General features: G+C 37.3%; 1 protein-coding gene across 4 annotated transcripts in view; it reads right to left on the bottom strand.

The window, feature by feature from the left end:
* Nucleotides 1-4,069: 4,069 nt before the first annotated feature.
* The window catches only part of tbc1d32 (TBC1 domain family, member 32), a 34,040-nt gene continuing 21,832 nt past the window's right edge, over nucleotides 4,070-16,277 (bottom strand). For 3 of the 4 annotated variants that reach the window (XM_057353466.1, XM_057353464.1, XM_057353465.1), the window contains exons 29-34: nucleotides 15,830-15,909; nucleotides 14,145-14,260; nucleotides 13,392-13,546; nucleotides 11,418-11,558; nucleotides 7,528-7,716; nucleotides 4,070-5,621 (exon numbers count right to left, since the gene is read on the bottom strand). In XM_057353466.1, coding sequence (XP_057209449.1) covers nucleotides 5,502-5,621; nucleotides 7,528-7,716; nucleotides 11,418-11,558; nucleotides 13,392-13,546; nucleotides 14,145-14,260; nucleotides 15,830-15,909 — 801 coding nt within the window. In that variant the 3' untranslated portion in view covers nucleotides 4,070-5,501. The remainder of the gene's footprint in view (nucleotides 5,622-7,527; nucleotides 7,717-11,417; nucleotides 11,559-13,391; nucleotides 13,547-14,144; nucleotides 14,261-15,829; nucleotides 15,910-16,277) is intronic. The other variant, XM_057353467.1, reaches the window with a different exon arrangement.

A 16,277-nucleotide genomic window follows, 5' to 3' on the forward strand; every position in this document is an offset into this window, starting at 1 on the left:
TAACGTCCCACAGGCTTCTCCTATTGAGGAGCTTTTGCGTCAGTTATTGTAGCGCGAGGCTCCAGGCCCTCTTTAAACCAAGAAAATTGCTCTTTGAGTCATAGGTCTAATCACAGAAAACAGTCTAATGATTATATCCCAAGGATTCATAACCCGAGATGATTTAGCACCGTGCCACCGACAACGGGAAATGAACGAACAGCGCCGGTCAGAAATAACCAGGGAGGCCATTTGTAAGAATTTAGGAGCCGTAGTAAACAACGTTCGTAACGTCGGCTTGTATATTTTCATTCTGGGTTGAGAAAATGATCCAGTCTAGCATCTAAATTTAAAGGCGACGGTATGTGGGTAGGTAGGCCTATGTGTGTGGGATCGCTGTCGTCGATCTGATCTCTGGTCTTTGTCCTACTCGTGATGTCGGTCATTAATGTTTCGGGGCGAGCGCTCCTGCGAGACTCTTGCCTGTCGGCTGATGGGCTGGTATTGATGAATGAAGAGCATTAAGCAGAAGCTTGTTTGATCAGCTCAGCGGAGGAAGCCACAGAAGCCGCTGGCATACCAATTTACACCCATCATTTATCTTTCCTTCCATGCTGTCTGAAAGCACTCAAACAAACAGTGCTCATGTTTGTTTTTAACAAACATTTATAATAATATCCTAGTTATATTTGGAAATGCTTGAGTTACTGTATGTGGGTTTGTATTACATTGTTAAATAAGTTTGGGTGGCAAAAAAATGGCACGCCACTATAACTACCGCTCATTTAAACAAACTCCAACGTATTAAACGTCAGCGTGTAATTTATCTAGCGCTGTTTGTGCTTCAGACATGAATGACACTTTAAATCTTGCGGCTTGTTTTGGAGGGGTGTTATTACTTTTCTGAGCGATTAGACTTTCACCTGGTGGACTGTAAAATATCTGATAGATTTACATTGGAGGAGGGACCCGAGGCATATCTAGGGACCAGAATATAATCAGGACTTGGGCCTGAAACAACAACCTTTCAGCGATACCCTAGAATACCACTTAGAAATCTCGTACAAAATATAAATCCTTTCAGTTCATTTTTTGTTTCATTCAGTTTCGCTTAAATAAAGTTCAAAGTATGTAGTAGGTCTAGCCGGTTTCATCGGCAACATTATAAACAAACGTTATGTGGCCCGCCCCCAAACTTAACCTTCCGGTAGATCTTCGCAAATAATTAATATCTGTTCAGTAGTTTAAATTAAAAACAAATAATAAGATACAATAGAATATTAATATAAATGAATGTTATGAAATATAAACTTAAATTTAAAATAAATTGTTATATTACTAGCCACTAGCACCGTGTAACTTGTAACACCGTGTCTACACCGGATGCAGCGCGATGCGACGTGACAAGAGACAATAGAACGCATTAGAACCCATTATAATTAAAAATTTAAATTTTATATTATATCGTCCCACCGGACGTAGCGCGACAATCCCATTAGAACAAGCCGTGTGACGGTGTTAGGTTTTAAAAAGTTTTAAAAAGTACTAAAGACTATTTTTTGTATATTAAATACAAAGCAGAGCACTTTAAGTTTATTTTGGTACACTTTTTCCACCTTGGTTAATATGGTACTCAATCAAAAGAGTAAACACTACAAGCCAAGTATACTTACTTCATTATACTTTTAAGTACGAAGTAAGTGAGTACAGTGTCTGTTCACTTTAAAAAGTCCAAAAAAAGAAGTGCACAGGTGCACCTGGATGATGCACTCATTCATCTGAACATTTGAAAATTGATACACTAGAAGGTACAGTAAGATGCACTCTGCATACTTTAAGTGCATAGTGTATATAGTTCATCATTTGGGACTTTTCTGTCAGTAAGTAAAGTGTCATTTTAAGTATATTTCTAAGAAAGTAGTTTTAGATTAAAATAAGTATACTACTAACAGCACACTTGAATAATGATTTTGTAAGGGATGCCCTAGCAACCCCGCAGCACCTTAGCAACCGCATGTCTTATGCTTTGACTGAATTGGCAACTGCTCCCTCCTGAACTTCTGCCAGGAACGATGACAACCATCACACCCCCATGAAACGGTTTCCTCAGTTTCTGCCGCATTTACATTCAGTACAAGATGTCAATACATTATGTAAAATCATTGCCAATAATAGGCACTTCACACTTCAAAGAATCCAGGAGACACAATGAACAAATCTCTCAGCTGTCAACGCAGAATGTGAGGGTATGTTGCTCTCACACAACACCCACAATTCCATTTGCCTCGCTCTTTGTACCGTTTTATTTCATTTTTCTTTTGAATCCTTTTTTTTCAGATCAGTTGAACATGAGACCAACAGTTAAAAATATATGTCTATATATATGTCTAAAATATATAAGTCTAAAAAACTATGAAACTTTCAGCAGTTTTAATGGAAAATGTAACAGCTTTTACTATGGTAAATTGTACTTTAAAATAATGAAGTGGCAAGTCAGAGAAACTTTTTAATGGTTGCTGGCTCTTTCTTGGGAATGCACTATTGCACCTTTATAAAGCTGTAGTCTACTTCTGTCCTCCAGAGAGCCTCTGTTAGGGTCAAAGAACATCAGCTGTGACATCACACGGCAGTCCAGAACCGCCTCCCCTCCCAGACATCTCCTTATTTTCGTACACATGTATTGTGATAAATTCACTATCTGGAATCTGTGCTCTTGCGGCCTGAGAAGACAAAGAATTTGCAGAGTGCCCGGGTTATCTAGCTCATCTCCATGCTCGTTTATATTCTATTCATCCAACTCTCTCCGTGTTCTGGTACGGTATTGTACGACAAGTATTGTATTTTAGTAATGCAAACGTCTGCTTGTAGGCTACGATAGCGCTAGTGTGACTTTTGCGATTAACCTGGCGGTCTCTTCAGGTGGGCCTGACGGAAGTCACAATCATCGAACCAACAGAACTTACACAAAGAAGTCTCCAAATACATTAGCAGGGCGTCTGCGTGCTTCTGCGGAGCAGCGATACGATTCAGATCCCGTGTACAATACGAAACGTCCGCTGTAAATTATTGGCTACTTCTGTGTTGACAGAAAATGGATGTGTTGGGCCTGTGAAGTAATCTTCTGCCTCTTTCACTTTTCACTTTCGTTTTCCGTCCTACTTGTGAAGAAAGAAACTCTCATGTTCAACGTCTGCTCCTAAACCTTATTCCAGGAGGAAGAAAAACCGACCGCATCCGTCTCAATCGCTTGCAGGAGAAACCGACCGTCAGGGTTTTGGGTGAAGAGCTACAGTCTCGCATTATAATCGCAGGATAATCAAACCCGAGAATGAATACGGAGAACACCGATTCATCCCCAGGAGCTTAATTGAGACAAAAATGCTTCTTAAAAGACCCTTAAATTGATCTTTAGTGACTGACAACCGAACATCAATCCAAACCGTGCCACTCGACCCAAAAAAATCAGTCAAAAAGATTCTTCATGAAGTGCAGGGCTGGATTGGTAATCGGGCATACCGGGCATTTTCCGGGTGGGCCGATGTACTTTATGGGCCGAAACGGACGCATGGGCCGGAGAGATGGACGGATTAGAAGCGTGAATCGGGCGCGTATGCACGGAACACGAATGCAATTGCGAATCGGACATGTATGCAGGAAAGGCAATGACAGCAGCACAACCTACCACTCGCAAGGGCCGAAGCTGGTCAAAAATGCCAGGGCCGATTTAACGACGAATTGAAGGAATAATAAATTATATTTACACGGGAAAATCAGGCTTATATGCAATTTCTCGAGCGTAATACAGAGACAGATATGCCTCAATTATCATTTAATCAGTTTAACCGTCCATAATTAGCCTTTTGTAATTATCCTGCCATTTTGGTCTATTAGATACATCATCAAAATCCACGTCATGCAGAAGAGGCTGGAGCAAACACACAACACGGCACAACAATTCGGCTTTCCAGAATCCTGTCGGCCAACCATCAGTTATTAAATCATTAGCCTGATTAATGTGAACAGCTTGGTATGATTACACAAAAATGACATCGACTAATGACGCTCGACTGACTTTATAACTGCGCTTTCATATCAACATACATAAATCAAAAGTAGGCTGTACGCAAGTACTTCAATGGAACTTTTTCAAGTGACTTTAAACGAAACACTCAAAGAAAACTTCACAGCCTAAAATTCTGGTCCTGCCTCCTACTGGGTAAACAATATGTAATATTTAGCATTTGTTGCGAGGGAGACAGACACCTCTCTAATGATCCAATTCATTATTCACTGTGCGAGCTACAGATGGCGAGGGAAAGAGAATGCATCCATGTGCTAATGATGGCCTGTCAATGTGATACTGCTTTTATACGGCATCCTTAAAAGAGAATAAACAGCTGCAGATTTGATTGTACTGTACGGTACGCTTTTGTAAAAATAACAGCAAGACTCCGAGTCATGCTTGACACGTGTTATCATGCAGGGCTGGGAAGGTTTCTTTTCAAAAGTATTTCACTACAGATGACAAAATACATGCTTTAAGAAGTAATCTGTAATTTATTTCGTTAGATTTCACAAGTTTTGTAACTTAATCTAAATACTTGAGAATACTTTGGAATACTAATACGGTACATTAAACAAAGGGATCATCAAACAGAGGACTTTGGCTTTGCTCTGCTTATTATTTTAAACAGCCTCAGCTTTACAGTTTTCCCTCATTAGACAACAATTCTAAGTCAGAATTACGAGTTATAAACTCACAGTTGTGAGGAAAAAGTCAGAACCGTGACAGAAAAAGTCGCAATTACCTGAAAATTGAACAAGAAACTCACAAACAACTATCACACTCATTCAGGACAGTACTACTGTAAATAATATTAGCATGCAATTTCTATGAACCCAGATCCCTCTTATTTTGTCAAATTTTGCATATTCGGCAAGGGGTATGAAACTTGTGGGCATAACTGCTTTTTATAATGCTTTTGCAGATTGTCAGAGTTAGAGAACCACCAATTGGGTGTTTACATGAATTGCCTGTTTCAGTTTATACGAATGCTTAAATTAAACAAATGACATTAAAATTCCAATTAATCACTTTGGTGATCTAAAATACTTTTCAGATGTAACTGTAATTTGATTACCACCCATTTAAAAGTAACTATGAAATACAGTTCTCAAATCTTGTATTTTAAATACGTAACTAAGCATTTCGTTACTCCCCAGCCCTGTACATACGTCACATGCATGTTTGGTCGACCGTTAAAACAACAATTAAGCATCAAAAGACTTTATATATTTACTGCTGACATACAACAGATTGTAAAACAACACAACATTGTTATGAAACAGGTCCATTTTCCTCTTCATATAAATTTGGTAATACTTTTTAAAGTTTTACATGTTATTTTTATGAATATACTAAGAACAATAATTCATGTAATAAATAGAATCAGGACGAATTACACTGCAGCATCCCATTGAATGTCATTGAATCTGGTTTTGATGAGTTTGTCCATTTCCCGCTAGTTGCTCCTCGCCAAGATGCTCCTCATGTCCGAGAGTACCACGGATCTGTAGTTGCGTTCCAGTCCTTCCATGTACTCCAGGTAATTACTCACCCTGAAGCTGTGAATCGGTTCCTCCTGCAAAAGCACGGAGTACATGAGATGAGTCGCTTGTGTCTTGAAACGCAACTAAATTTCACACAACAACCTTAAAACAGCTTTAGAATGTATCTTTGTCAATGAAATGATGTTTTTATTCCATTCTGAGTACAGAACATTCTTGTCCTATAAGCAATGCACCAACTGGCATTTCGCTGGGCATAAGTAAAATAGTTTAGATGCAGCACAACAAACTTAATTATATTTGTGATGAGTCAGCGGACAAATCTACACACCTGAAGTTGTGCCTCGAGTTACAAAAGGACACTTCGGTTCTATGAAAATTTGGGAAGGGACAATAAAGCTTTATGAGTGGGTTGTGTTAAATAAAATATGCCTGCTGTGTAAGCAGTTTGGGGGCATAACTGCAGACCACAGCAGTCGATTTGGCAATGACAAATAAAAGATAAACACGATGCTTAAAGAGCCAAGAAAAAAGCAGATGTCAAGCATTAAGAAACAGAACGTCTTTCGATAGAATCGGTCTTCAAGCAGCCAATGAAATAACAGACAGGTGATTACTCTCCATCACAATATTTTAAGTATATGGGCTGTGAAAAACACTACATGAGGAAACAGCTATTGCCAGGGTCGTAACTGAGATCTCATCCAGCTGAGGTCCTTGATGAAATAAAGAAATTAAATTGCATTACATTTAGTCATTTAGCAGACTTACAAATGGGGTTAACAATAGAAGCAATTGGAACAACATAAGGACAACAAAAAAAGCATAAGTGCAATAAAACTGGTCTCACAAAGCCTACCACAGTATACAGAGCAAAGTGTTTTTTTTTTATAGAAAGTGTAGAAGAGAGATGGAAGTCAGATCTGATCGGTCAGGTGCTGACGGAAGAGATGTGTTTTCAGACGGTTCTTAAAGATGGCCACAGAATCTGCTGATCTTGTAGCAGCGGCCAGGTCATTCCACAAATGTGGAACCAATCCAGAGAAGGTGCGTGAGAGCGATTTTTGCCCTTTTTGGGATGGCACCACAAGAAATAGTTCACCGAATTAAATTCCATTAAACTAAAAAAATGAAATTACATTTACATGCTTGTTTTGTCCAAACTGTGTACTGTAATAACAAAACAAAGACATCCATTTTAGTGCTTTTAGGAAAAACAATACAATCACTGTGGAAAATTCAATTCCCAAAAAATTTAACGTAACAATTAACTGACTTATTAATTAGAAGAACCCATTCAGACATTAAAACTCTTTCAATGCCGACTGTTGCTGATAATAATCTGCAAAAGAAAAACCTCCACCGGTTCTGCTTTTATGCGTCATGCTTTTCAAAGTGTTGCAAGTATTCAGTAGTTACAGACAACTGCTTTGAAATCCTGCTTACAAAGAATGAGTTTACTTTCTGCTATGCCGCGTCTCTTTTCTCTTGCATTCAGCTTTAGAATAATATGAAGAGAGAGTGTTATGAGTCATTTCCATTCTGATCTTTAATTTAGATGAAACGCAGATCAGCACTGTAGTCCTGGACATGTGCAAATCCTCCTCCAAAAAAAGAACTGACTGAAATGGTTTGTGTGGGTTGATATGCAAAGTTATAGCATTATAACAAGAACAACAGTGATCTGATTTAGGGCAGATCTATATACACAGGAACAAGTCTGCAATGAACTTATCTAAATCTAAGCCCTCTAGCTTGAACTCCTTGTAACAAATGTCAAAGCCTACATACTTGTATAGTGTAATTATAAAATCAATCAAAATGGCAAAATATGCATAAACATTACGATTTTTATAACCAGCGCCTTTCTAAAAACAAGTTTCTGAGGGAAAATATCATTCTTTGGTCTAAAGCTTCACTGCAGGCCGGTGGCTGTCAAGAGCTTTATGTCAGTGTGAATAAACCGAGGGGTAACTGCACCTTTAGGAAGACCTGCAGGTCCTGCGTCTGCGTGTGCTGCAGGATTTCCTGCTGCATGTGTCGGAGAGCAGCGACACACATGTACACCTGGTAATCGGGTCCCATGATGATGCACGTGGCCACATAGTGACAGATCTCAGACCAGTCCAAATAGTTCCAGAAACACTGGCCAAGCCACTGAATGCAGATCTGTTGAAAAGAGAGAAAGGGGAGTTAGAAAAGCGCATTGAAGAAATGTAATATTTGCGCCATACATTTTTAAACAAATCAATATAAAAGAGAAAAATAACCAAGAGATCTGAAACGGTGCGATTCAACGGTGAGCTTCCTGTTAGAAATATAATTATCTATAAAAGAAACAAAAATGTTTTCCTTAATCAGTATTTGTTTGTTCTAGGCACATAAACGAAAGTATATAAACAGCCTAACGAGAAATATTTTTTTATATGATATTAGGACTTATTTTATCGTTAACTCTGCATTTGTTTGCAATTGTTTTGCTTAAATAATAGCAAATTAAGTGCTAATATTTGAAATTGCTAACAGCATATTAGCAAAACAAACACTGAACAAATGAATACTGAATAAAGGATAACGTTTCATCATATAAATGACACAGCAACAAAATACATCCAATTTGCTTCACAGAAATTGTAAATTATTTTGCAAAAATCCGTTGTCAAATAGGCTCGACAGACTTGTGTCTTGTTTCTATGGTGGTAAACTCAATTCAGGTCAAAGAATCCTCTTCAGATGCTCAATTATTCTGTAGTTTCATAGATGTCATTCCGGTCCTGCCACCCGTTCCCCCTGTACATTCACAACACTCCAGGAGACAATTTATACAGCATCTGTGTCTCGCTCTCTCTATGCTTTGTCTAGTATTCAAAACACTCTCTCAGGTGCATAGTCATAGACGGCCTCTATGATGAAGGTGACACTCAATTTAATACAAGCAAATCTTCTTTCCTTCAGTATCTGTCCATCCAAAACTAGTTTCTACACTGAAGCAACAACAACAACAACATTTTTTAATTCCGTATTTTGTTATATAGATTTTAAAGGGAATGTTCCAGGTTGTACAACTGCATTCGTAGCATAATTACAAGAAAACAATTACAATGCAATATAACCATTTCAAGATATATTAACATCTTGTTACTTGAGACAGTTTTGCCTTTTTAAATTGGTACTTTTTTAAAAACTGGATAACATTACAATAATATTATATATTTGTACATATGTATGTATGGTTAGCCAAAAATGTTTGAGGCTATTGTGAAACATCGTCATTATATTTGCATCAGAAAGTTATAAATTCAGCTCTGTATGGCAAGCCGAATTAGCTTTTAATCATTCTCAGGATATGAATTTTTTATATCAACAATTCAATTTTTACTAGTAAAAATTATAATTCTTGATATCAAGAATAGAATTTCTACTAGTAACAATTGCTATTTTTGATATCAGTAATTACATTTTCATTAGTAAAAATGTGAATTACAATGACGTCATCACTCAAAGAAATGTGTATTCTTGATATCAAAAATTTAATTTCAACTAGTAACAAACGTAATTCTTGATATCTGTAATTGCATTTTTACTAGTTAAATATCACAATAGGCTGCCATTCAAATACAATTTCAGATATCAATAATTCATTTCTTACACGTTAAAAATCTTATTTCAGATATCAGATATGCAATTCTTACTAGTAAAAAACATAATTTTTGATATCAAAATGTTACTTGTTACTAGTAAAAATGCCAATTTTGATATCAAGAATTCAATTTTTACTAGTTGAAATGCTCATTCTTGATATCTGTAAATGAATTTTAACATGTTGCATTTGGTATTACTGATATCAGGAAATATATTTCAGATATCAATAAATCTGAGAGTAATTGTAGATATCTAAAATGGCTTTCTTACTAGTAACAATCACATTGTTGATATCAAGAATTAACATTGTCACTAGTCAAAATGTAATTATTGATATCAGAAATTGGCATTTTTACATGTAGTAATTCAATTGTTGATATCAAGAATAGACATTACCACTAGTAACCACACAATTGTTGATATCAAAAATTATGTTTTTTACTAGTAAGAATTGCATTTCTGATATCTGAAATAAGATTTTTAACATGTAAGAAATGAATTATTAATATCTGAAATTGAATTTGAATGGCAGCCTATTGTGATATTTAACTAGTAAAAATGCAATTACAGATATCAAGAATGACGTTTTTTAATAGTTGAGTGATGACGTCATTGTTGATATCAAGAATTCACATTTGTATTAGTGAAAATGTCATTACTGATATCAAAAACAGCAATTGTTACTAGTAAAAATTATAATTCTTGATATCAACAATTCAATTTTTACTAGTAAAAATTGAATTGTTGTTATCAAAAATTCATATCCTGAGAATGATTAAAAGCTAATTCTGCTTGCCATAGCTCTGAATATCTGAACATCATAACACACATTCTCTCATTTTAAGTCTCCTAGTATATCCAATTATAGCAATCTTTTTTCTACTGTGTAGTGTAACAGTTTCATTTAATGTATGAACAACAAGGTGAAGACGGTTCTTCTGATGTTGAGGAACTTTGAAACCTTCTTTCTAACATCATACTGAGAAACAATCAAACAAGCCGTTTATTTCCTAGTGTTACATTGAAACGCTACCTATTATCGTATTTCCATAAAAAGAAAAAAAGGTCCTTGGAAAGATTTGGAACATATTGCTTTTATTTTTAGATGCGTGCATGTGCCTTTTAATAATTTACAAATAGTGGTTTTCCTAAACAACCTTGCAAATATATAGCTACAAAAACATCTTCCGTTCTAATAACAGGCACTAAATTAAAAAAAATGTATTTTTAGTTATGCGAGTGGAATTAAGAGATCAATAACATTTGTTTTACTATTTTTCCAAAACAACCTTGCAAACATATTAAAAACTACAGCGACCAAAACCTCTTTTATTCTAATATCAGGCACTAGATTTCGAAAAATGTACTTTTAGTTACGTAAGTGGAATTGAGACCATAACAACACCATAACAAAAAACACTGAATACCAAAAAAAGCCATTTCTTTTGTCCTTGACTGCCGGAATAGGTCATATCTGACTAAATCTGACAGACGACTGCTGGCAGAAACAAAGCTCTTTGCTTATACATATAAACTGCAGAGAGATTGTTGTTCGGAGTCATCTGTGCATTTGTCTATGAAGATTCTCAGTTATTCAGGTCATCACAGAACGTCCCTGTTTCTTTATATGTCAACCCTGCTGGTGTCAGGGATGATCACCACATTGTAGTGTGCGAGGAGGTCAAATGCCGGGCCATCTGTATCATCTAATTATAAGGATAATAAAAGAGATGAGCAGCACTTTATAGTGAGCTTTATTATGTGTATTCTTGTGTTGTCTTATTCTTTTATTATTATGTTATGTATCATCTTTAGTGCTCTCTAGGTATTGTAACTGGGCTGAAGAATTAGCTCTTAGCATACCTCTGACATTCATTTTCTTCCAGACAAACAAAAAGGCAATATGTTGGTACACCTGACATTTCCAAAAAACACTTTTCCTTTATAAAGAATGCAATAAGGCTGATTTATTCTGACTGGTAGATTGACCTTGTGCATATCCTCTTTATTTGTAAATGACGGGTTTGTCCCAAGAGTGCTTTGGGGTGTAAAAGAGCTTCTGGGAATCTTAAAATTTTAGTACTAGAAAAATAAAAGTTTTTATTTACAATCTTAATTTTTCCTGGAGGAAGGCCAATCAAATCACTTGGTTATTTACCAGCATATGAGATTGGGCAGTAAAATGTACAACAATACTTTGTGTTGAAAATCTTGTTAAAATACAGCACCTGAGATGGAGTGAAGCCGGACATTCTGAAGGCAGAGAAGACCAGAGGAACCTCGGCCTTAAGCAACATCTCCACGTAGTGAGCAGTGCAGGAGTAGATGGGATGAATACCTGACTGAGCGATCTCTATAGGGAGGTTCACCTACAACACACACACACACACACACACAAAAATGTTTCACTACAGCTAAAGATAATAGACAATCTGTAAGAGTTAAAGGGATAGTGCACCCAAAAATGAAAAAAAAAACTGTCAATGTGAGTAAATAATTACCTTTTTTATTTTGGGGAAGAACTATCCCTTTAAGGGGTGAATCACATTTTGCGTCTTTTGCGTGCGCATATTCGTTATTTGAAATGTAGACACGTGGCAAGCGCGCTCAAATAGGGGGCGACGCGGTCGCGATGCGCATGCGGTGCGACGCTCCCGTTTTTCTAGGCGCATCGGCGCCACATCGAGATGAAAATATTTCAACTTTTCAGCGCACCGCAGGTCATGTGACATGAAGCAACCAACCAATATAAACAAGCTCATTGAAGATGGAGACACAGATGATCACAGCATTAATTATTTTCACTGCGTATAATCCATATATCCTTTGTTTATACCTCCTCGTCTCAACAGCTAGCGCGGCCCATGGTTGCTTAGCAACGACAGACACCTGGAGAGCTCAAACTCCTAGGCACTTTGGAAGAAAAGGAGAAAACTGCACGGCTCGTGTTTTCCGCGCGGTTTTAGACACAAAATGTGAATCGCCCCTAAGGATGCTGCATGCACAATAAAGGATTAGTTCACCTTCAAAATGAAAATTCTGTCATCATTTACTCACCCTAATGTTATTTTAAACCTTTGTGATTTTTTTCTTCTGCAAAACACAAAAGAAGATATTTTGAAAAACGTTGGTAACCAAAAACCGTTGGTCCCCCCATTGACTTGTTGTATGGACACAAATGGGGACCACCGTTGTACCGACATCCTTCAAAATATCTTCTTTTGCGTTCTTCAGAAGAAAGAAAGTCATAGAGGTTTGAAATGACAAGAAGGTAGGTAAATGACGACAGAATTTTCATTTTTCATTTTTCAAGCAATAAAACAGCATTTGTTGGTCAATGCATCAGAGATGCTAATGACAAAGCCAACATTTCTCCAGCTGCCATTGTGTCTAACTGTTGAGCGTGGACCGTGGAGATTACATGGACTGTGTCTTTTCTCTTAATTGTCACTATTGTCTTCTCTGAAGGCCTCAGCTGACTGATTTACATGCATTGCATCTCTGACAGTGCAGAAATATGGAAGTGTAATCAGACGAACTCCTGTGTGTGTGCAGCATTATCATTTTCTCCACATATTTCCACAGCTAAACTCGATTAACTGAGCTCTGTTTACCATCCGCTGTTCCGAGAGAGAGAGAGAGAGAGAGAGAGAGAGAGAGAGAGAGAGAGAGAGAGAGATTGCCCCATCCAACTTTTATAGGGACCATAATGACTATGCCTGAGTAATATCATGATTTTCAACATTTCCTCCTAGTATTAAGACTCTTCTTGTGCGCATGAAGATTAGAATGATAATACGGTTAAAACGCTCAGTTTTGTTTGTGGCATGCAGATAGGGAAGATACACAAGCATAAATCCAGAACATCATTAAACTGGGAATATAACGCTATATGCTGAGATATAATATACTGTACTGTGTGATGGTAGAAAAATCTGAACCTAAATGTACATTTTTCGATTTACAATTGCCAATTAATATTGCAGCTTGCCGCATTACTGTAAAATTGCTATTTACAACTCGGATGGATGCAACTGTTTACAAAGCCCAAGACATTTGAATGCATGCGTGCAATTCGCTTCCCCAGATGCATGTAATGAATGTTGACAAGACCGAGAAAGAGATTTTACAGCAAGTGGGAAGATAGGAGGGCTTAGAATTGTAAAACAAAGGCGGTACTAATGGATCGGGCTGTAACTCACAGAGCCGTGTAGTCTCGGGGGCCACAGGAAGGCGGACGGCAGCAGACGGGAGAAACGCAGGAGCAGACTCAGTGAGCGGCCCACGTCACCGTGCATGAGCAGAAAGACCGTGGAGGCAAACCAATCGTGACCAGGATAACCACCCTGAAAATAAGCTGCCACCTGGGTCAAGGAATCTTCAACACGAGGAATCGTCTGCGGTATCGACTGATTCTAATGCCAATATCTAAAGAACAGGGGGATCGACCGATGACATAATGCCGATAGAGTGACCTCAAATGTATTTGGACGTTGATAGTAAATCATGCTTTAAAACACACGGATGTCATTGCATTGTTGTACATCAATCTGCAACTACAGAAGGAATGAGCTCAGTTTTGCAATTACTTTTCTCTGACTGGCGGTATCAAGGTGCCCTATCAACTGAAAACACAAGGTTATCTGTACATTTTGCAGCTGACACAAGCTGAAACTATCAGCCAAGCTCGCACGGTTTTCATCCACCCCTCATAATCTCAAAAAGCAAATATTAGCTGACCAAATCATCTTGGCCAACATATCAGTCTGTCCCCGATAATGTTAAAATAATGTGCACTTTTTCAATAGAGAAAAACGAGACAGCATGAACAAACTTGAAACGTTTATTGCTGTGTGTAATTCAGTGATCCCATTAAGATAGGAATCCCATAATGCTTGCACTACAATAGATGTCACACGCACCACTTGATTAATCGAAAAACAGGAGTAGGATACAGAGGTCAGAGGTCACATTGATCCTCTGCTGAGAGAGAAACTCCTGACAGTGCTTGAGCAGGAGACACAGATCTGGTTCAGAATCATCTCGCAGTAACTTCAGGAACTTCCCGTACCTACACAAACAAACACACACACACACGCGCACACACACACACACACACACACACACGCACACACACACAGTCTTTTGTAATGCTATTTAATTTAATATTCTATTCAATAAGACCTTGCTAAACAAAGGTAAACAGACAATGTTAAAATGTCTTCCACAACAACAGCTTGTGCACATTTACATAATTAGAACGTTTTCAAAGCAATATTTTCTGACTAATAGGGACAAATATCACTATTGAATTAAATTCTGTTTTATCACACATTTACAGTCTCTCCCTGAGAAACACAGCGCCAAATGAGGGTTACACAGACTTGCAATTACCCAAATGTGCTGTGCACTATAATGCATCGCCTGATTACAGTCATTGCCTAGATTGCCTAAAGACAAAATATCTAAATGGGTTCATATCGAGTTTAACTTGTGTGCTGACATGGCACACAATGCATCTGGCTGTCGGTGAAGCTGTGTAAGAATCATCTTACTAAAGATCAACAAAAAAAAAACATTTTATTCATCAGGATTTTGAAAAAAGATATTTTGAAAAATAAACTTAAAAACAAGATAATTGGACTTACTGCAGAAAGCTTGAAGGGACAGTTCACCCGAAAATAAAAATTCTGTCATCGTTTACTCATCCTTGAGTTGTTCCAAATCTGTATACATTTATTTGTTCCAATGAACCAAAACAATTACAATGGAGGTCAAAAGTGCCCCAGAACGGTTTGCTTTCTTACATTCTTCAAAATATCTTATTTTGTGTAATTTATAAAGAGTAATTTATAAAGCATTTTTTCCTACCATGGTAGTCAATGATGATCAAGAACTGTTTGGTTACAAGCATTCTTCCAAATATATTTCTCTGTGGTCATCAGAACAAAGAAATGTACACAGATTTGGAACGACTTCAGGGTAAGTAAATGAAGACAGAGTTTTCGGTTGAACTGTTCCTTTAAGATTTTCGCATTTCATTGTCAAATTGTTTTTATTCTTGTTTTGAACCATAAATCTAACATAGTTTAGTGAGGTTTACGCTTAAATTATTAAACAAACAATTCAAGACAAAAAAAGTTCAAAAAGCCCCTAAAACAACTTTTAAGACATGAAGACTTGTTGTCAGAGACTGTAACTGTAAGTGTTATTTTTTACTGCCATGCCAGATATGTTTTCCTTTCTACTTGTGTCTACTTAAAAGAATTGGAACACATTCTGAGAGTGCAGTAAAACAAAATATCTTTTATACAAGACCGCTTTTAACTAGGATAAGGAAGATTTGTGCTGACCACAAAATGGGTGATTTCGTCACCCATTTTGTTTTAAAAATTCACTTTTTAAAAAGACATTAGATACATCCTCCCTTGTATCTTATGCAGTGCTGCTTCTCATCCCGAGTACATTTATCTTCATTTTTAGCTACTTGAACTGGAAAACAAGACTAATTAAAAACTCATTAGGAATTCAGTTTTTCCAGCGCAGAAATCTTAGACTGTACAAGTTCAACTTGTTTTAGGGATGCAAGACAAACAAAACAAAATACATTTGAAACCATTGCTTGATGCTGTATACATACCTGAGCGAGATCTCCACACCCAACTGCTCCACGGATGAAAGGCTCCTGCTCTTCACACTGTGGTCCATCACTAAACCCCAACCCACACCCCCCAAAAATAGAAAAGACTCATTTACATCTCCTCCACAGGCCATAAATACCAATTTAAACTCAACGGATAGAGAACAGAGGAGTTAAACAGCATTGCAGTATGTGTTGTTAAATAATACATTCTTATCCGAACATCGGCTAACCCACAAATCATCATCAACGGTGCGATCTAAATTCATCATGATTCACAATGGCCTTAATGGAGTAAATGCCCCTGGTGAGAGTGAAATGAGCCCGTTGATATAATTATGTAGCCGTTCCTCCATCCTCATTAATAGCGCAACGACGTCAGGATTGTAATGATGACATAATGTTGATGGATGTGCGCCTCATTCAGGGAACGGTCCTGATTGGCTGG

The sequence above is a fragment of the Triplophysa rosa genome, linkage group LG15 (assembly GCF_024868665.1).
Source record: "Triplophysa rosa linkage group LG15, Trosa_1v2, whole genome shotgun sequence".
In the NCBI taxonomy this organism is placed as follows: domain Eukaryota; kingdom Metazoa; phylum Chordata; class Actinopteri; order Cypriniformes; family Nemacheilidae; genus Triplophysa; species Triplophysa rosa.